This window comes from Sus scrofa, chromosome 13, assembly GCF_000003025.6.
Source record: "Sus scrofa isolate TJ Tabasco breed Duroc chromosome 13, Sscrofa11.1, whole genome shotgun sequence".
NCBI lineage: Eukaryota > Metazoa > Chordata > Mammalia > Artiodactyla > Suidae > Sus > Sus scrofa.
Genome location: NC_010455.5, coordinates 14,021,077 through 14,043,123, shown reverse-complemented (window position 1 = coordinate 14,043,123; position 22,047 = coordinate 14,021,077). Strand labels below are relative to the sequence as shown.

Here is a 22,047-nt window from a genome sequence, read left to right as displayed (position 1 = left end):
CACGGCTCGGCCCCGCCCCCGGCCTCCGCGGCACCCTCTTCCCCGCCTCGGCCTCCTGCTCGCTCAGTGCTTGCTCCACGTTCCACGCCGCGGCCTCCGGCCCCGCAAGAGGCAGACCCGGGACCGCCGCGTACGCGCCCCTCTCGCGCGCACGGTTCTCCCCACGCGCGCGCCCTGCGCACGGACGCACGTTCGTTTCCCCTCGCGCGCCTGGCTCTCGGCGGCGGCAGCGAGCGGATCGTACGCGGCACGGCGGAGCGGCTGCGGCGGGCTGGAGGGCCGACTATGGAGGCGGACGGGGCAGGCGAGCAGATGAGACCACTCCTCACCCGGGTAACGAGCTGGGCGCGGACGCAGCGGGCGACGGGCTCCTCGGCCGGGCACGGGGCGCGGCGGACAAAGGCGGGGACGCGGTGAGCCGGCCACTGGTCCCGGCTCGGCCCCCCAGCCGCCGGCGGCCGGCGCGCCAGGCAGCCCCTTTGTGTGTGGCCGTCAGGGACGAGGGGCGGCGGCGCCGGGGAGGCCCGCGTGTGGCGGCGGTGCGTCCGGGGCTCTCGGCTTCCGGGGAACCCGGGGGTCCGCCGCTCAACAGCCCGCCCGCGCCGGTCTCTGTCTGGCCCACTGCCCCGGGATCTCCGCTCCGGTGGCCTTGGCGCTGGAGCTGAGGCCGGCCCTTCTCTCAATGGGCAGGAGCGCGACTCCACCTGTGTAGCCCCAGGCAGCGGCGCGGAGCTGGGTGAACCTTTCCCATCTTTTCTGTCCCCCATCCGGCCCCCGTGCGCTTTGTTCCGGGACTCCTCTGGCCTCGTGGACGCCGCCTGCCTTTGCGGCCAAGGCTGCCCCTCGCTGCAGACTGCCTGGGCCGCCGCCTCTTCGGGCGAGAACCGGAGGAGTGTCCTCCTGCCGCAGGCCAAGTAGAAAGAGGAAGGTGTCCCGAGCCCCGCGCGCTGTGCCTTTCAGCGGCCCAGGCTGGCCTTGGCCTCACGGTTGGAGGGGTGTGGTGGTGGGCTTTTTCAAAAGGTCGGTCTTCGCGTTTGTGATGCTGGACGCGGGGCCCAGGCTTGAGAAACTGACTTCCTGCTTTCACGTGGGATGCATAGGTCCCCCCAGGTCTCTCCTTCCTTCATAGTCCGTGACTCAAAAGAGCATAGAAGTGTTAGAAATTTTCCTCTTTCCAGCCCTTACTTTGTAACCAGCAAAGGAAGGAAGGTTGCAGTGAAAATTTTCCAGTCTTTCACAACTAACAGGGAAATTGTTTTTAACGTGTTTTTATTCAAGAATTTCACTTATTCCCCACTCTCACCCCGCCCCCGTCCTTTTAAAGATTACCGTAAGGCCCCCGCAGAGTAGCCATTCATCATCTCAATATGTTCACCCATAAATTCTCAAAACATGGAGGAAAAACTTAGCCTCCAGACATTGAAGTCAATTAACAGTGGTTTTTGGGACGATCACTCGTAGTGGTGGTCATGGAATACTGGAGAAACCCTTTCGTCCTAAGGAATCCTCTGTAATTCTTTGGCCTTTGAATAAACTATATTTTGCATGTATTTCTTCGCACCTTCTCTAATAGCGTGCCTCAGATACACTTGGCTGCTCTTAAATTTATTATTTGCAAATTTTCGATTCAGAGTAGTAAAGAGCATCTTCGTTTCATAAAGCTGGAAACAAATGATATTTTCTCAAAGATTGACTCATTAGCTAGCAAAAGAAGCATTTGATAATGCTGGTGCTTTCCAACTCATTCTTTCATTCATTGTAAGAACACTTTCTTCGAACCTGTTCTGTAGTATTCAGCAAGATAGGACCAGCTCAAATGAGGTAGACCAGTGACACAGATGATCAAACACTGTTATTGATGGCATGGCAGGGCAGCACTTTGGAAGGGTATACTCCTGAAATCTTGGGAAGATAAGCTTTGGCTACAGTAACCATATACAAATTGATAATGTAAATCAAATATAAAAAGCTATCATATGGTCTAAAAATAGAATGAGAAACAGGAAAACTATTGCTTTAAGTAGTAGAGAACACTTGCTTGAAAACTGGGAAGAAAGGAACTGTTTGCACTGAAAAAGTTAACTCTTTCCTCACCGATATTTATCTGGTAAATGAAAGCCATAAAAGTGGACGATTATGATATTCATCAGTCATAACTTCTGTAACTAGTAGCCCAACTGCTTAGCATGTTGAAAAATAGAATAAAATTATTATTCATAAAATGCTGCCTTAGGTATGTATGCAGAAACATAAATGGTGGCAGTTTATAGTACTCTGAACCTGGAGCCTGTTTCATAATTTATGCTCTAAAGTTTCTTTTCTTAAAATTCTGTAGTTTTCATTGATTGTGGTTTTGGACTAGAGAGGAAAGTCATCTATTAAAAAAATGCAACCTTTGTTTGCTTTGTTACAAAGACTCATCATCATCCTAGACCTCCCTGAGAACTGATTTTGAACTGTCATTCTTATTTTCGTGTATAGATTATTTCCTGTCACAACAAATGGCACTGTTTAGAAGGTTCTCAGGTTTTAGCAAATGTTCTGCTTTTAAACGGCATATGATTTAACAGAATTCTGTTATAATTGTTACATAACTTCATTCATTTCACAGGTACCTACTAAGTATCTCCTAGGTGGCAGGCACTGGGGATATAGGCAGACAAGATAGAATCCTAAACTCATTGAGTTTATTTTGGCGTGTGTAGTGAATACAGTGATAGCATTTGCATTCCTGCTAATGCCATTCGTGAGTGTCAGTTAAAATATTTTCATGAGCCTGTTAGAAAGACTTTCAGAAAAGCAGTCCTTTGTAGGAATGATATTAACAACACAGCGTGAAGTCAGTGGTGACTGGCAAGGGGAGGTTCTTCGGTAAGTCTGTAGTGTGCGTTCTCTTTGAGGAGCCCTATGGCTATGGTCATGATAGCTCTAGAGATATTATGCACCCCAGGCACATTATTAGGATCTTAGTTCCCTTTTGGCCTGATAATTGGTATCTCCTCCATTTTTTTTTTACCCCTCCATGGAGGGCAATCATCCATCCTTGGGGGCAATGAAGGGAGAAATGACAAACCTGTCATCAGGCCAGATGAAACTGTAGAATAGTTGAGCTGGATTGAAGAATTGTTTTATTTGATAATTAAGCCTAGGGAGTACACAAGTTTTCTTTTAAGAGAACTTTAGAGATGAAAAGAGAGTGTCTTGTTAGAATTGATTCCTCTTAGTTGAGTAGGTTAAAATCGAAACCCAAAGTAACTTTGTGTTGGAGGAACCTGGTTTATTATCTTAGTGGTATGTGGTATGCTAAAACCTAGGTAGTTACACTTGTCAACATCCTGTAATGGGTTGTTTTTCTTCTTCTTCCCCTTCTTACTGTATTTTGCCACAAATGGTGATGTTAAAGTGGATAGTATCTGCAACCTACCAAATGGGCCATTTATATCAAGGAGCATACAGGTAATTCATGGAATTAATATGACAGATTATTCAGTGTGGCTTTTGATTTTTATTCTAACTTCCTCTTGTTGATTACAGATTCTTATATAGTTACCGCTTCTTATGCATATACTATTTCCAATTTTGCAATAAGCATGTATCAGTAATGAAGATCAGGGTTCATATATGTAAAGATTGTTCACTACTCTCCCACTCAAAAAGTTCAAAAGCCTCTTTTGAACAAGAGAGTTTTTGATTCCTGTGCAAAATAGGTAGCTATGCCAACATTCTAACTTAACATGAAGTTTGCCTCTGTTTTTGTTAGCAGACAATTTTCTATCTTTCGTTGAGGGGTACTTACTGAATTTTACAACAGAGGGAGACATTTAGGATTATTTGTAATTACAGTTGACCCTTGAACAGTGCAGAGGTTAGGGGTACCAACTCTCCTAGTGGAAAATCCATGTAAAACTTTACAGTCGGCCCTCATGTCCACGATTCCATATTTGTAGACTCAGCCACCTGCGGATCCTGTAGAATTGTCCCTATTTGCTGGGAAAAAAAACCCCAACAAACCCACATGTAAGTGAACCCCCTGAAGATCAAACCACTGATGGTCAAGGGTCAGCTGCATAATAATAACAAACCCTGCAGGGGTCTGCAGTTGCCCTAGTGCAAGGAGAGTGCTTGGCCGCGCTGCTCCAGACGTCTTGAGGTGGAGGGCTTGCAGTCTGGAGTAGTGCTAGATCCTAGACCTGACTCTTTGCTTCCCTCGGCTGGACAGTTGCAATGACTGCTGTAAGAGGGCCAAAAAAAAAATTTTTTTTTTTTCTCAGTGCTTGGTTTAGGAAGATAATGAGATTAGGATATAGATTTGCATTTCTGTCTGGAGCCGATGATATGTCAAGGGTTCTAGTTTGGCTATTTTTAAGCAGATTTTCAAATTCCCTCCCAAGAGGTTATTTTTAAGTATTTTAACTTTTCGTAAGCCATAGTTTGGATTTTTAGCAAGTTTATCTAGAGTAGTTTTTTTTTTTTTTGAGGGGGGCACTGTCCCAGCGAAGGGTAAAACACAGTCCACCTTTCGTAACAAAATAGATGCAGTAATATTTTAAATATGCTTTTTCCTTTGTAGAGAGGGTTATGTTGACTCCTGTCATTTGGTTCTCATTCTTTTCACAAGTCAGGTAGTATAGAACCATCCTCCATGGATTCCAGGACTGCATTGACTCTTTTTGTCAGATTGCTCGACTTGGAGATCTGTTGAGTTGTGTCACATCTGATTAGAGACTTGGAAAGTGGATGTATCTTTTGAGAATGGATTCCCGTGTGCAAGATGCCTATACTCTTAGCATGAGAAGGGAAAAGGTGATACTTAAAATCTTTTTTTCTCATAATTTCCCATAACATAATTAACACTTGGTGCTTTTGTGCTTCCTGCGTGTGCTTTTATATATATAGAATATTGTCAACCTACTCTTACTCTTTACTCTGGGGAAAAAACTGAAAATACTTACACAGAACTCCTCTCACCTTAGAATTGATGTATTTCAACAAAAAAAAGTAATACAGCAAATTGAAGTAGACACTCTTTTCCCAAAGTTCCATGGTAGTATTGGCGATGTTTCCGTTAACCTAAGTCCTTAAGAAAACAAATTTTTAAGAATCTAAATTAGAAGTTCCCATTTTACTATACTTAGGCCCCTGGGATAGTGTCTTGATCTAGAAAACATCTTTTCTTTCTCAAAATTTTAGCACTTTTAATATTTGCCATGGGTGGGAGGGGTTTTGAGGGGAGGAAGTGTCAGGGAAGGAGGGAAGAGGGCATTACAGGACTGCGTTTGTCTCAGTTACAGCAGAGGCAGCGTTAGCTTTGAGCTTCATGAGAGGAGCCTGGGCTGGACTTCAGCCCCTGCTGGCTCTCTGAATGCCCTTCTGTGTCACCTTCAGAACCAGGTATAGTGGCCCTGCATGTAATCACCTTTTCCATTTAGTGCCCCTTCTCTCCTAATCATTTCCCTGCTAGACTATAATCATGCTGGGGGATTCTTTGGTCTACATTTAAAACATCCAGAGTTTTTTTTCTGTTTCTCCTGGGCTTTCACATAGTCCCGTTCAGATTTGCTGCAGAATTATATTTCTAGTAGATGCTGCTGTCTAATGTAAAATGTATTGTGTCTTTAAAATCCTGGATGAGATTACCTATTGTATAAGATGAATTAGAGACCAGCTTTCTTTTTTAAAAAATTTTATTGTAGTTGAGTCATAGTGTTAAAGACGAATTTTCTTACTCCTGTAAGAACCTCATTTATTTATTTAAATTAAGAGACACCTGATAAAAAAAATCAGTCCGCAGCCTCTTGTAATAGTTCCCAGTTATTTAATAGAATTTACTTTGCTCGGTATCATTAATTGTTAAACATGATCCCTTTGAGTATACTTTATTCGCTTTGCACCAGGGAACAACTAATGGTGAATTCGCTGCTGTTTTTTTCATTAGCTTTGAGTGAAAAGTGCTCTGAGTTCTGTCCTAGAGTTTGAGTATTAATGGTGCCATATAGCACTGTCTGTTTAAAATTGCTTTTATATGTGTATATATATATAAATAAAATTGCTTCTGAGATAGATATGCCTGTGGGACTGTGGAAGGGCCTCAGGGATCAATGAATACCCAGAAACTGAAACATTTTAAGCTCGTATGGATTCTTTTCTAGAAGAGGGTCAAATAGCTTTACATCAGATCTTAAAGAAGTTTATAATTCAAATAACAGCTGAAGTCTAGACTAAAAATTTGCTCGACTTGGTTTTATGCCTTCCTTAAAAGTTCATAGTCTTATATTTTGCTTAACTAGATGACAATAATTATTATATTCACCCTAGTATTTGCTAAAGTTTGTTTTGCAGAATACTGTATCCTCATAGAAGGTTTGTGCTAGAGAACCATTCTGTAGCCAAATACATGTGGGAAATGGCACATGCTATGCTTTTGGGATATTCACAGTGGATAACAGTGTATCAAAGGCTCTGAGAAATCCTATAATAAATACATTAAGCCTTGATGGGAAGAGAATGCAGCCATGTGAGGTAGAAATTGCTGATGGTCCTTACAAAATGTGAACAGTAGTTCACTAATATGTTGTATTATTATAGGTCTAAGAAAGCAAATCCTGTGTATTTATAATTCACTTCATTACAGTAACAGGAGATATTTGATAAATGTATCATTTAAGATGCTTTGGAAGCAACATGATAGAGCAGTAGTTGAATAAATTATGGTATATCCACACAGTGAGACACCACAGTGAGACACATATAAAAGGGATGAGAAAGATCTCTTTGTACTGATACAGAGAGATCTCCAGGATAAATTGATTTAAAAAAAAATCAAGGTATGGGTCAGAAGATATTATTTCCTTGCCTTTTCTCTAGGGGTGGGGAATGGGAATGAATATTTTTATTTACTAGTATTTGTATAAATATCCTGGAAACATTACCAAAAACTGATTGCCATTGAAGGTATGAAGGAACAGGACTTTTTGAGACAAGAATGGGAAAAATTCTTCAGTTTGTACCTTTCAATATAAGATTTGATTTTTTTTCTTCTTTTTTTTTTTTTGGTCTTTTTAGGCACCCACCCGAGGCATATGAAAGTTCCCAGGCTAAGGGTTGAATCAGAGCTGCAGCTGCAGGTCACAGCCACAGCCATAGCAATGTGGGATCCGAGCTGAGTCTGAGACCTACACCACAGCTCATAGCAACGCCGGATCCTTAACTCATGGAGAAAGGCCAGGGATTGAACCCGAGTCTTCGCGGATACTAGTTGGGTTTGTTTCCACTGAGCCAGGACAAGAACTCCTAGATTTTTGAACCATACAAACATATTGAGTAAAATTGGAAGATTTCTTACAGTTTTTTTTTTTTTTTTTTTTTGTCTTTTTGGGGCCGCACCGGTGGCATGTGGGGTCCAATCGGAGCTGTTGCTGCCAGCCTATGCCACAGCCTGTGGCAACGCCAGGTCCTTAACCCACTGAGCGAGGCCAGGGATCTAACCCACAACCTCATGGTTCCTAGTCGGATTTGTTAACCACTGAGCCATGACGGGAACTCCTTCTCACACTCTTTTATGTTATGGGTTGAGTATCCCGCTCTTTATGAGAAGGAACTGTATGTCTGTTGATGTAGTCTAATATATTATAAACTCCTTAATTCTTCATGTTATGAAGGTAACACATAAATACCAACAAGTAAAATCACATACTCCCGTGCCAGTTATGGTATTGAGCTCCCCTCTTAGGAAATTTTCAGTTTGTATGCTGATCTTTCTCTCATTTTCAACTCCTTTCCATCCAGGCCTTTGGATCAGTGAGGAGGAAATGGAAGGTGGGCTGTGGGAGGAGACTGAGGGCGATGCTGTTATAAAAAGTGCCTTAGGCATAAGGAGATAACTTCAAGGTTATTTACATATGTCTTTACACTTAAAATTTTCCTTTCTGATTTTTATACTTCCCTTTGATTGAGACTCATGTATATATTTTTAAAAGTTATCCGGATTAGTTACATTTGTTGAGATGACTGTGGCACAGTTGCAGGGGACACTGTTTACCCTGCTTTTCATTTTTTGCTCCAGAAGGCATCCCTTACCTTGAGGGCCATGTGACTGGTTTTGCCTGGAGTTGTGCGACGTGGCAGCACTGTGGGAAGAGGTCACTGTAACTGTAGATTCCTTGTGTTGCTGTGTGTATTCCATGTGAAATGTCTGTACCTGCATTAAAAAAAAAAAAACAACTAACTAAAAATAAGACTAAAGAAATGATTTCCACTTAGCCAGTTTTTAGAAGCCACCGATTTGGAAAAGAGAATCATTTTTTCCCTCTCTGGGAGGTATGTTTATGTTTCCAGTGGAGTGTAAACCTCTGTGGTGTTCTGAGACTACAGCACTCCAGATGCAACAGTGAGACTCTTCCTGTAATTGCCCCACTGGCCGGAGGATGTCATGTTTCTCATACGGATGCGAGTCATGTATCTAGGATTTTTGGTTGTGTCCTTGGTGTGGCTGAATGGGTGGAGAACTGGTCACTGAGCTTTTAGAGAAAGCCTGCTTTAAAGCTATACTTTTTTTTTTTTTTTTTTTTTTTTTGCTCTTTTTGCCATTTCTTGGGCTGTTCTCATGGCACATGGAGGTTCCCAGGCTAGGGGTCGAATTGGAGCTGTAGCCACCGGCCTATTCTGGAGCCACAGCAACGCTGGATCCAAGCCGTGTCTGCAACCTACACCACAGCTCACAGCAACGCCGGATCCTTAAGCCACTGAGCAAGGGCAGGGACCGAACCCGCAACCTCATGGTTCCTTGTCGGATTCGTTAACCACTGAGCCACGATGGGAACTCCTAAGCTCTACGTTTTTTAAGGCCTCTTTAGATCTGTAACTGTTTCCGTTACAGATGTGAACCCATAGGCTGAAAGGGTTTCTGAAGTTCCTCTGACCATACAGTTAATAAGCGAAGCTGAGATTTGAGTGCTCAGTTGGTGCTAGGTTGCTAGACCACTGCTCAGCACTCGTCTTCGTCTCTCGTTAGTCTGGAGTCAGGAGAGATCTCTGTTGGTCAGCACTGTTTCACATTAAGCTTATTAGCCGATTTTGCTTGTGTGGTCATTGAAAGCTCTGTTTGCCTCAGATAACTGAATTAACCGTAGTTTTCTTCAATATTTAAAAGCTTTTATTACTATAACTTGTGAATTAGTTGCTAATATTATAGAAATCAAACATTTTAATGACATTTGCCTCTTTGCCTCCAGATTCTCTGACGGTTGGGGTAGAATTTTTCTGGATCATTACACAGTCCTCAGGCCTATTCTAGGTTTTCCAACATAGAAGGCACTCAAGGAGTAATTGTTCAATGAAAAAATGTTAGGCTAATACCATGAACTCATAAGATTTGAAGTTGAATATATTTCTAATTGTTTAACAGTCAGTTAATAAATTATGTAGCTTTTCCTTGTGGTGTAATCATTAAGAAAAAGGCTCCTACTTTGCTTGATATAACTGCCAGTAGAAGAGAATAGAATGTTCCCTTCCTTGATTCTGTTGAGGAGGAATATTGACTGCATAGTTTGGATTGATCCCAAAGTAAGAGTACTTAACATTTTTTTTTTTTTTTTTAAACCTGAGGTAGGATTTTAGGCAAGTCAGCATTAGCATCATTAAAATGAAAGTTTTTTGGAGTTCCTGGGTGGCTCAGTGGGTTAAGGATCCAGTACTGTCAGTGCAGCGACTCAGGTTGCTGCTGTGGTGCAGATTCAGTCCCTGGCCTGGGAACTTCCACATGTTGTGGGTGCGGCTGGGAAAAAACCCCGAAAATCTTATGACTCTTAAGGTATTTTTACAAGTTTGAAATACATTTTTATATTGATTGTTAGAAATCAGTGGGTAATTTACTTATATTTTAATACTTGTGTAATATTTGCTTTGAAAATCAGGGACTTTCAAAGTGTATATGATTACAGTCAAAGACAAGAAAAGGGATCTCAAATCCCAGATACAATGTCACCTGCCACATATGTTGGTTTGAAATTGTGCTATTTCTATTAATTCTTTAGAATTATTACTTACATAACAGACATTTTTTGTTCATCTGCTTTTAATTTTATGATTTGAGGTTCATGGACCCTCTTCCTGGACCCAGCCTCCCCAACTTTGCAGTCCGTGCCTCAGTGTTTGTACAGGTGCTTTAACTCACCAGGGCATTGACTCAGTAGAGTCCTCTAATATTTGGTATTTATTTTTGTTTTCCTTTAATTGTTCCCAGATGACCTCATAATATGTTCAGGAGGAACTTCCTTATCCATTTCTGCACGTGCCATTAGCAGTGTCCTCAGAATAAGGTTCTGTTATGAGCCTGTTTGTATCTGGGCAACTTGGAATAAGGGCTTCATTCAGACTAAAATTGGCCGTCATTTTACTTTGTCGAGCTGTTTTTGCTCAGTAATAGGAAATTCACCAAATAACCACACGCCCTGAACCTCTTTTTCAAAACAAGGTAAAACTTGGAAGTAGCTTAGCTTTAGCCCCCGGTGTAACAGGTATGTGCTTGGGTTTCAGACACACCTGGGTTCCCTGTCCCTAATCTGCCACCAGATGGCCTTGGGCAGCTACCATCTCATGTTTTCTTATCTGTAAAATTGAAATTATCACACCTGTGTCAAATTACAGGACTTTTTTTCAGGATTAGAGAAAAGAATGTGCTGTATAAAATGCTCAATGTGACCTTGGAAATTTACGAATAATCATCCTGCGTTCTTATAAAATATCTCATATAATAAAATTCTAAAAGAACTAGTATGCATATTGGTTGGAGAAATAGAAAACAGAAAGTTGTAATTCTCCTGAAAGCCTGGCATTGAGATATTCTGGTTAGCACTGTGGAGACGGGCTGTGTATTAGGAAAAACTCAGTTTTCCTCCTGTGTTTCTTGTTTACTCTCACACTACTGTCACCCTTGGCATTTCTGACACCAGCCCGATGTTCTGTAATCCACTCAGTTCTGACACGGTCTGCCTGGAGGGAGCACCAGATCCCACAGGCATGGTCTGACAAGGTGCCCCTCCCCCAGATGCCAGTTGCAAGTCCTTCGGGGGAGGTCTCCTGGGCTTCTGACTGGTGAGCTATAAATCAGAGGTTCCCATGACTCCCTCCTTGGAATTGATTAATTTGTTGGATTAGCTCATAGCATCTTTTGCCAGATTGTTATAGAAGGATGTGGTGAAGGATACAGGTGAACACCCAGATGAAAGAGATGCACAGGGCGAGGTCTATGGGAAAGGCACCTCCACATGTTCAGGCACCCAAAGCTCTCTGAACCCTGTACTTTTGGAATTTTTATGGAGGCTTCATCCTGTAGGCATAGCAGTCATTAAAACTTTTTCCAGCCCTTCTCCCCTCTCTGGAGAGTGGGGAGTAGGGCCGCTGAAAGTTCCTTGTGGTGACCAGCTGCCATCCAGGAGGCCACCCAGAGTCACCTCATTAGAACAGAAGGCACTGCTCTTACCCACGAAATTCCAAGGGATTTGACAGCTCTGTATCAGGAACTAGGGTCAAAGGACACATTATTGGAACAAAAGATGTTCCTAGTGCCCTTACGCCTTAGGAAATTACAAGGATTTTCGGAGTTCTTTGCTAGGAACCGGGGGCAGAACCTGTCTGTCTTTCTGTGTGTGTGTGTGTGTGTGTGTGTGTATGCTTATATCACAGATTAGATAATGGTTTATTGCCTTAAGCTCAAATTTAAAAGAATATGATTTGATTTTGATAAAATGTTTAGAAGTTTAAAGCATCATATAACTATTTTTCTTTAAATATTTTTCATCATTTGCCAAAACATTTAAAATGTGATAAACGAACTATAATGGAAAAAATAAAATTCATTAAAAAAATGTGATATATGTCTCCGTTTTTTTTGCTTTGTTTTTTGGGGGGATGCTGAGCCTGAAGCATGTGGAAGTGCTGGGGCCAAAGATTAAACCCAGAACACAGCAGCAACCTCAGCCATAGCAGCGACAATGCTGGATATCTAGCCATTAGGCCACCATGGAACTCCAATATATGTCTCTCCTTTTAAAAACAAAGTATTGATCATTAACTGACTTAAGGCTAGTGGTATTTTTAATCTTACCTTGTTTTAAGGATCTTCTTTGGTCATTGAATTTTTTATCTGCTGTAGATTTATTATAAATAACAAATGAAATCTCACAGTTACCAAATGGGATAGGAGAAAGGTTTTCTGTTATGTCACTCTGACACAATTATCATTATTATAGTTATTATTATTAGGCCACACCTGTTGCATATGGGAGTTCCAGGCCAAGGATTTAAACCCTCACCACCGCGGAACCTGGGCCACTGCAGTGATAACACCAGATCCTTAGCCCACTGCACCGCCAGGGAACTCCCACTGTGGCACAAATTTTACCTTCTGAGATGGTCTTCTGATTCTTGGCTTATTGTCATTAGCTGACGTTCCTAGATAGCTTAATTCTTTCTTGATGAGGTTTTACTGTATTTTCTTGTTACTATTAGTATTTTGGAATTTAGTCTGTAGAGTATTATAATGCATAGGAGTTTATTAGTGCACTGCTTAGCAGAATAGGTGTAAGATAGTTCCTAATTATCTTGCTGAGGCATGATGATAAGAAATTATACTTTATAAAGTGTTCATAGTTTCTTCTCAAATTTAATTGTCATTTTTTTTGTGATCTGAAATAACAAGAATGTCTTATTGGATGAAATGAATGTTTGGAATTTCGTTTTGCATGTGCACACATGTATACATATAAAGGTACACTCATTTTTATGTATGTGATTATTTGAACCATTGGATAATTAAACAACTTAGAGATATTTGGGAGTTTTCAGATTAACTATATAAACATTGAATTTTATTGAGTTAAAATAGTCACGTTTCCATTTTATTTTACAAACATGGGACTTATAAAGGTCATGAGAGTTTTAAAGTAATGGAATTTGTCTTACGGGGGTCAGTATGGACTTTATTAAAGTTAACTGCATTTTTCTGAGATTGATATTTTCTTGTATTTTTTCAAACTACTTCGAAATTTTTTAAAGACAGTTTTGATAGAGGTAAGATATGAATAGACAAAGGTAATTTATTGATTAGAAGTCAAAACAGTATTTTAATGTAATGATCTCATAGCAAGGTACAGGCTCCCCCAAGTTCAGGTTCACATTGGAGGTGTGATGAGGAGAGGTGGGAGATAAGGTGGTAACAGAAAAGTGGTTTTAGATTAAATCTCATTGTTTCAGATCATAGTTGAAAAATGCCAGTTGCTGCTCATTTTTTTCTGTTATTTTGCTGTCATCTAATTGCATTGATGAGCAGTCCATGGGTTTAAAAGGTTAAGTGATGAACATTGAGTAGGTTAGCCACCAGGGCTTGTTTCTACTTGAGGAGCCAGTGCTTCTTCAGTTATGGATGTGATCTTCAGATAGTGAGGGGCAGTTTGAGACTACAGATTGGTGGCAGTGAATTCAGAGCAACCCCCAGAGTTCAGGTCACTGGGGGTTGCTTAGCTCCCTGCCTCTACACTAGGCGGGGTGGGGGGTGGGGTGGATGGAGGAGTAAATCATGTTTGTTGAGACACTTTTGTAGTGGCCGTTTATATCCAAGAAGCAAGGTTGGGGGCAGTGGATGGAAATATCAGAGGGGGATTCTTGTTAGACCAAGAATTGGCAGAATTGCTGAAGGCAGGAAAGGGTGATAATTACCAAAGATGGGGGATTGTTGCTCAAATTGGAGTCTGTAGGGAAAGACGGGGAAGCCCAAGGTTGGTTTAGAGGATCCTAATCCAAGTTTGGTCACCGAGGAGAGTCTGTTACCATCTTGCTAGAGGGAACTTTGTACCACTGATTGTCACTCCGCTGTTTAAAACCCATTGCTCTCAGACTGAGTAATACTCAGCCAGGTCCTGAAAGGCCTGGCCCATTTTGTCTTCTCCATCTGTCTCCATCTGTCTGCCTTCCTGTTTTACATTTCAGCCGTATCAAATGTATTTTAGTTACTTGAATTTACTAGACTTGTTCTCATCTCTGGGTCTGGGTATATCATATCCCTATTCCTACAGCCATGCCTGGCACATAGTAGGCACTTGGTTGGCATCTGTTCCATGATTAAGTTAGTAAAGGAACAAATGAAAGGTGGCTTGTAGTGGAAAAAAAGGTGTAATAATCTCTGAACTATATAGTTATCCAAATGGTTCAGGTAATGAAAAAAATACTCTTAAAATCTGTTCTTCAACTGAAGAATTTATTGATAATGCGGGGACAACTCGGCTGTTTGGGAGAGTGGGAGATTTGTATTTCAGACTGTATTTTCAGTTAGATGCAGATTTGTATAAAATGAATGGAAAACCATTTGCATTGAAGAAGCCTTTGATGTAGAGGTTGGGGCTCACTTTCCTTACATTCAGGTTGGATGCTGTGTCATGACTGTGTTCTTGATTGTCTCTTAGAATTACGAGGAAGGAGACCTATTAATGAGTACTGAGACCTTTATTATGACTGGAAAGGCAAATGACAATGTTTTTGTCTTTACTATGCTAAGATGAATTTATTTTAACCTTTCTAAATATCAGTGCTTTCAAGTTAAAACAAGTAAAGGTTTGCATGACTTGTTTGGAACGATAAGTTCTAAACAAGTTCTAGCGTAGAACGTTGTATGTTGTTTTTATCACTAAGAATCTACTGCGTACGTAGAGTTAATACAGAAAAAAAAAGAAAAAAAGGAGTTCCCATTGTGGCTCAGTGGTAACGAACCCGACCAGGATTCATGAGGACATGGATGGGTTCGATCTCTGGCCTCGCTCAGTGGGTTAAGGATCTGGTGTTGCTGTGAGCTGTGGTGTAGGTCGCAGACACAGCTCAGATCCCACATTGCTGTGGCTGTGGCCGTGGCCGGCAACAGCAGCTCCGATTCGACCCCTACTCTGGGAACTTTTCATATGTCGTGAGCGCCCCCCTAAAAAGACCAAAAAAAAAAAAGAGAAATGGTGGTGAAGATGTACAAAATGAATTCAATTTTATTTAACTATAAAATGTAGAAGTAACATAGTATGACCAGTAAAGATGATCCTGCTGTAGGATGGTATTCATACTTAATATTTAGTTGAGTTCTTATTTTGTGCCAGGAACTTTTCTAAGCACATTACATTGATTATCATGTTTAATATTTTATAACCTGTCAGTTGTAAATAAGTACTGTTATTATCCACATTCAGCAATGAGGACAAAGATTCAGTGAGGTGAAGTAGCAAGCCCATCTAATGAGTGGAAGAGCTAGGATTGGAATTCGGTGGTATCTAAAACCTATACTCATTAACGTTTTATTTTTAGCCAAAATAAGCTGGTTGACAAATTGCATTACGTATGTATTGTTACGGTTGTCAGTACATTTTATGCTAATTAAGTTTGTGGAGATAATTTCCTGGGATAGGTCATTAGAAGCTATTTCTCAAATATGTAAATTAATCACTTAATAAAATTTTATGCAGTGTTTCATTAATTAAACGTGATTTTGCCTGTGCTTTCTGTGTCCTGCTGTATTTATTCCATAGCCACCTGTCTCAAGGTGGCTCTTTATTTTCCAAATGAGATGACCATTCCTTCATCCACTTTCCATCTTCCAAAGATTTTATGAAATATCTCATTTGTTGTAGTTTCTTCTATTCTTTATCCTTGTTAGCTTATCCTTTAAAACTTACTTTACTATCATGTTAAGAAGAGATAAATCCAAATCCAAATCTCTGATTTCTCATGTTACCTGGATGCTCTCCAAGTTGTTTCTCTTTTCTTTTTTTTTCTTTTTATGGGCACACCTGTGACATGTGGAAGTTCCTGGGCCAGGGGTCCAATCAGAGCTGCAGCTGCAGGCCTAAGCCACAGCTTGCAGCAACACAGGATCCTTCACCCACTGAGTAAGGCCAGGGATCTAACCTGCATCTTATTTATTTATTTTTTTGGTCTTTTTTGCCATTTCTTGGGCCGTACCCACGGCATATGGAGGTTCCCAGGCTAGGGGTCGAATCAGAACTGTAGCTGAGAGCCACAACAACGTGGGATCCGGATCCGAGCCGAATCTGCAACCTACACCACGGCTCACGGCAACGCTGGATCCTTAACCCACTGAACGAGGCCAGGGATTGAACCCGCAACCTCATGGTTCCTAGTCGGATTCGTTACCACTGTGCCACGACCGGAACTTCTAACCTGCATCTTAATGGAGACTATATTGAGTTCTTAACCTGCTGAGCTACAATGGGAATACCTCCAAGTTGTGTTTCTTTACTCCTCTACCTTTTGTGAGCGTAGAAGGAGTTACTCTTGTAAAGAAGTTATATTTTTACTCATAAAATATTTCTCTCATTAGAAAACAAATATGGAAAATTTGAGAGTCTGCGAAATGTTTGAATTGAATTACTAAAAGTACTTAAAAGTAAGATTGTATTTTATTGAGAATGAATATAGTTGCCTGATGAATTCATTTTCATTCGGATTTGGGTGGTTTGAAAGTAAATATTATCTTGACTCTTTAAAAAGAACTACTATCGGAGTTCCCGCGGTGGCTCGGTGGCTAACGAATCCGACTAGGAATCATGAAGTTGTGGGTTCAATCCCTAGCCTTGCCCAATGGGTTGGGGATCTGGTGATGCCGTGAGCTGTGGTGTAGGCCCGCAGCTACAGCTCTGATTGGACCCCTAGCCTGGGAACCTCCGCATGCCCCGGGTTCAGCCCTAGAAAAGACAAAAAGACAAGTCCCCTCCCCCAAAGACAAAAAGAACTAGTATCAAAGAGTAAATGGCAACAACCATTTTTTGTAATTGATAAAGACCTGTCAGTTTGCCTGTATAACAAGTGTGGCCATATTTTAATCTTAAAGATTTTAAATTACTGCTGTCTCATAATTGACAACTTTTATATCGGTAAGTAAAAACAAGTAGAGTTGTTTGAGTGTTCCAGGTGGGGTTCTTTTGGTTGCCTTGCATCAGAAATATATTTTAGCTTGTCGTCGAAGAGATACTTATTCTAAGATATGTACAGTTTTTGCTGGGATCCAGGAAAAAGCTGAACAGAATCTTCGAAAAGAGGAGCGAGAACAGAAAACAGCTTCCTCTAATCCTTATCTTCTCGTCTCTGACGTAATGGTTTCTTTGCCAGATAGCGCTTGAAGTTACTGATTTTGTCTATCTGCAACCACCTCACCCCCTCACCCCCGCACCCTTTTTTTTTTCTGTAAAACCGACTGGGTCTTTAGTCTGGATCCTTCTAAGCAAGATTAGGACTATGCATTTCAGTTTCGGAGATTAAGCAGAAAACTGCGTTGTGGTGAAATGCTCACAGGGACAAGTTACAGTGACTTTCTAGTGTATTCAGTTGTAGTTCAAAAACCTGAGGATTCATTCTGTAAGGTTTTAAAAGTATGCATATAGAAAAGTTTTCTGTCCTACCTTTACCTGAAAGTGTTATATTGAAACAACAGTAGGAATATATTTCCTAGAGTAAAATTATCCATGGGACATCATTGATCTGTCTGTACACCAGGATCAGGTAGCTCACAGTAAAACTCTAAATGCAAGTTCAGGATGCATTTCTTCCTGTAGAGTTCATTGCTAAGTGTAGCTTTTGTAAAAGGATGGAGGCCTAGGTTATGTTTGCATTCATGGTAACTTTGGAGGAAGAATCTGGTAGATTTTTTTCCTTGTACGGGAGGCTAGCTGCTCCCAGGTATTTCTAAGACAGAGGTTCTCAGTGTATGTATGTGTGTTTACTTCCTAAGGGCCCTTGGCAGTTCCTGGATGTGTTTGTCTGTCCCAGCTGGGGAGAGGGGATATGTGAGCTGCTGACAGGTAGTAGGTAGAGGCGAGACACGATGAGCACCCTGCTGGCACAGGACCTCCCCAGAGCAGACCCAAAGACCACCATTGCTGATGCTGAGGAGCCCTGTCTTGGAATCGGGGATCATGGAGCCAGAAGGTCACGAGATTCAAAATACAGAAGACAAAGATTTTGGAGTTCGAGTAGTTACCTTTCACTGGTTGGTTTTTTTTTTGTTTCTTGGGGTTTTTTTTTTTTTTTTTTTTTTTTTTAGCCTTTCACTGGTTTTGAGTCATCTTAGAGGAAGTGAGAGAGGAGTTCACTTCTGTTGAAAGCTTGACTTTAAATATATCTGAATTCACTGAATTAAGCCATATTTTGTTTTTGGTTCTTGTGTATTTAAGCCAGTTTCAGTTGTATTTTAATTTCTTACCAGATTATTTTTAAAAGTTCTTGGGTTAATTTTACTAGATAATGGTAGCCCAAGATGAGACCTTCAAGAACAAAAAATAATCAACATTCAGAAACATTGTCACTAAAAATTTACTCAATGCAAATGTAAATTGAACTTCCTAATTCTTACCTGTAGCATTTAAATGTGCAGTATTATTAAGAAAAATAGAGATGCATTTTGCTAAGTACACTTGCCATTTTTTGTCATTATGTTTTTGTTTCTGGTAAGTTTTTGGTAAGACAGTTTTTACTCTGTTAACTATATTTTATCTGTGAATTAGATTCTTCAGCTCTTTAATTTTCATGGTATTATAGATGTGTAAACATATGTTTGAAAACAAAATTCCAGAGTGCTGCGGGTATTTGAAACAATGTTAAAAATGTGACTATAATTGTGCTTCACTATAACACATTGATCATTTAGTGGTGCATATAAAATGCCCATGTGAAAAGTACAGCTCTACTGTATCCTGAATATCCTAATTTATAAATGGAATATTTATTAATATATTTAGTATTTAAGTTTTTTTGAATGAAATCAAATATCAGGTTTTTAAAACCAACTTCCAGGAAAGTTTTTTCAAACTCTTAATTTCTTTGCCTGCAACAGCTATTTAGTTATTCTCTTTATTGTAAGCAACAGTAGGAGGAAAAGTCCCTGTGTCTGATAGCCACCAGATGGCGCTTTTACCCTGCATGGATGAAGGCCAGTTACCCTCCGTTGACGGTTAGTAGTGAGTTGATGAAGGAGTAGTGAGACCCTAATTGGTTTGAGCAGTGTGAACGCAGCAATGATACTTAGCGATGGGGAGAGGTATGAACTGGCATTGCTACTCTCAGAAGAATGTTTTAAAATTAGATTTCCTTATGTTTTACAGAAACTTTTCCTTCTTCTTGGCTATTTGCTTCAAATTTATCTGTGGAAACCAAAGTAAAATAATATCTCCATATATGTATTATAATATTAGTACTGTTATTGTGTTACAGTTTTTGCTTTTTATGGTGGTTACTAGGCTGTTACCAAATTTCTAATAGTTTTAAGCATTGAAAGTAATTAGGTGAATGTTTTTGTAATTGTGAGTACTTTTTATTTTACTTATAATTCCCTGAACAAGGCATATGAGCAAATGAAATTACATGTTGTGTAACTAGGGGAAGGTATGTGGCCTAGTGGAAAGAGCTTACTTAGGCTGTGAAGTCAGACAGCCCTGGTTTGGGAAGTGATCAGCTTACAGGGTTTCTCACAGTGAGAATTAAAAATAATGTTTGTAAGTGGCCTCCTGAAAAGTGCATGTCCCTGAAAGCAAACGACATAATTTTAAGTTCCAGCTTCTCCCAGTACAAGCTGTGGGAACTTGGGAAAACGACTTATTTCTCTCATATATTTAGGATAGTAGTATCTTCTCCTAGAACTGTTTAGGATTGTAAATGAAAGAATGTGTGTCAAGCGTATTTTTAGTAAGTGATCCCTGTTATTGGCATCCGCCGATGGCATAAAAGCTGGTAATAACCATAGTGTATGTGCCTAAGAAGTAGAAATGACTTCCTTGCCCATCCGTTATTAAAGGATATTGTTTTCTCACACTTCTGTTTCTTTTTTTTTCTTCCTTGCTTTCTTTTTGGCACACCTGTAGCCAGCAGAAGTTCCCGAGCCAGGCATAGAACTTCTGCCACAGCAGTGGCAATGCTGGATCCTTAACCTGCCGAGCCACCGGGGAACTCCTCCACACTTTTATTTCTAAAGAATTTAGGAATATATGACGAAAGTAAAACTTTTCAAGATGTTAATTTATGTTTTATTTGTATTAAGAATGCACCTCCCCTTTTTGGTCAAATGAAGAGAAACTTTTATGGGTTCTTTGTGTTATGTCAGTAGCACTAGCTGCATTACTAGCAGTTACTCTCAGTATTCTGTTCCTTTGCTAAAACACTAGCTTTGTATCCGCAAAGGGAATTTAAATGGCTACCAAATGTGCTTACTTGATCATTTTCATTCCTGTATGATTCTCTCTCTCTCTCTCTTTTTTTCTTTGTCTTTTTAGGGCTGCACCCTCGGCACATGGAGGATCCCAGGGTAGGGTTCGAACCAGAGCTGTAGCTGTTGGCCTACACCATAGCCGTAGCAAAGCCAGATTGTTAATCTACTGAGCGAGGCCAGGGATCAAACCCGTATCCTCATGGATGCTAGTCAGGTTCATTAACCACTGAACCACGATGGGAACTCCTGTACAATTCTGTAGCTAGCTTAAATTTCCAGATTATTTTCCTCTTTGGTGGATTCTAAGCTTAATACATCTTTTTCCTGCATTTAACATTAAAAAAAAAATCAGTTTATGTGATTACATTATTTTTCTGACTTAGATGCTGAAAAATGTTAGGTTTTTTTTTTTTTTTTTTTTTTTTTTTTTTTTTTTTTTTCACTGTGCCTACAGACTCATTTTTAGAAAATTGAAGGGGAATATGTTGAAAATTTTGAACCATCTTCTGACCTTGTGAAATGTGCTTTCAAAGATGTTATTTGCCTTGTTACGAAAATTGTATTTATTAAAATATAAATTAGTCATAGTTTTGGAGTTCCCTTGTGGCTTAGCAGGTTAAGAATCCAGGGTTGTCTTTGCAGGTTCAGTCCCTGGTGTGGGAACATTCACATGCTGCAGGCGTGGACAAAAAAAAATTAGTCATAGTTTTGAAGAATTGAGTACAATGGTAATTTTTCACCATTAGTGACTTCCTTATGGTTATCTTTGATATTAAATGCTATGTATTGAATTAATAGATTTTTAGAGAAGCATGATCTTTTTTGAAACAGATTGACCAACCTGTATATCCTCCTATACTTTGTGTTTACATTATGTTTGTATAAACATACACTCACAATGTTTTATCCTTTGTAAAACATAAAAAATATGATCATACTAAGCATATAACTAAAACTTGCTTGTTTCTTAACAGTATATTACTGATATCTATTGAATGGGACCTTGTATTTCCCTCTCATTCTTTTATCTTTATAATATTGCATGGTAATCAGTCATCCCCCATTTGCTTTCAAGTTGTTTTATTTTTATTTTTTTGCAATTTAAGCAGTAAACATACTTGGCCTTACCTTTTGGTGTTTTTATTTCTGATATCCAAAAGTAATATTGCTGCACAAAAAATATTCTCAAAAAGTTTTAAATAAATCCTTGCTCGCTTACTTTCCAGAACATTTTGAACAACTTTCTTTCCCACTAGAAAATATGAGAGTGTCTGTGTCTCCCTATCTTTGCCAGCTTTAGGTGTTAATTAAACTTTTTTATTTTTGCTAATCTGATGGGTAAAATTTGTTGAACCACTAGTGAAAGTATCTGTTTTAATATGTGGCTATTGGCCACATATTGGTAACTTTTTCTTAAGGGAATTACTTGATTCACGTTCTCGGTTTTTCTATTCCTTTTACTTTAAAATCAAGAAGTTTCTTGTATTAGAAATATTAATGCCATGTCTATTGCATATATTTCCTCATGTTCTACCTTGTCTCTTTATTGTGTTCTTTGCTTTAGAGAAATGTTGGATTTTTTTTTTTAATAGCATTAAAAAATCGGTCTCGTTCTTGATGGCGTTTACATTTCTCATCCTGTCTAAGAATACATCTCCACTCCACAGTATAACATAATTCTAAATTTTAAATGCTTCCATTCAGATTATCTTTAATCCATTATAATTTATTTTTACCTGTAGTTTGATATAGATAACTTCATCAAATTGGAGAGCCAAACAGCCTTTCCTGCAGTGTGTGTG

The 22,047-nt window shown here is 40.0% G+C and overlaps 1 protein-coding gene across 10 annotated transcripts in view; it reads left to right on the top strand.

The window, feature by feature from the left end:
• SLC4A7 (solute carrier family 4 member 7) overlaps nt 16-22,047 on the top strand; it is a 109,557-nt gene continuing 87,525 nt past the window's right edge. For 4 of the 10 annotated variants that reach the window (XM_021071472.1, XM_021071468.1, XM_013981429.2 and 1 more), the window contains exon 1: nt 56-333. In XM_021071472.1, the coding sequence (XP_020927131.1) occupies nt 286-333 (48 nt within the window). In that variant the 5' untranslated portion in view covers nt 56-285. Of the gene's footprint in view, nt 334-22,047 lie in introns of all 10 variants that reach the window. The other 6 variants (XM_021071464.1, XM_021071469.1, XM_013981428.2 and 3 more) reach the window with 3 other exon arrangements.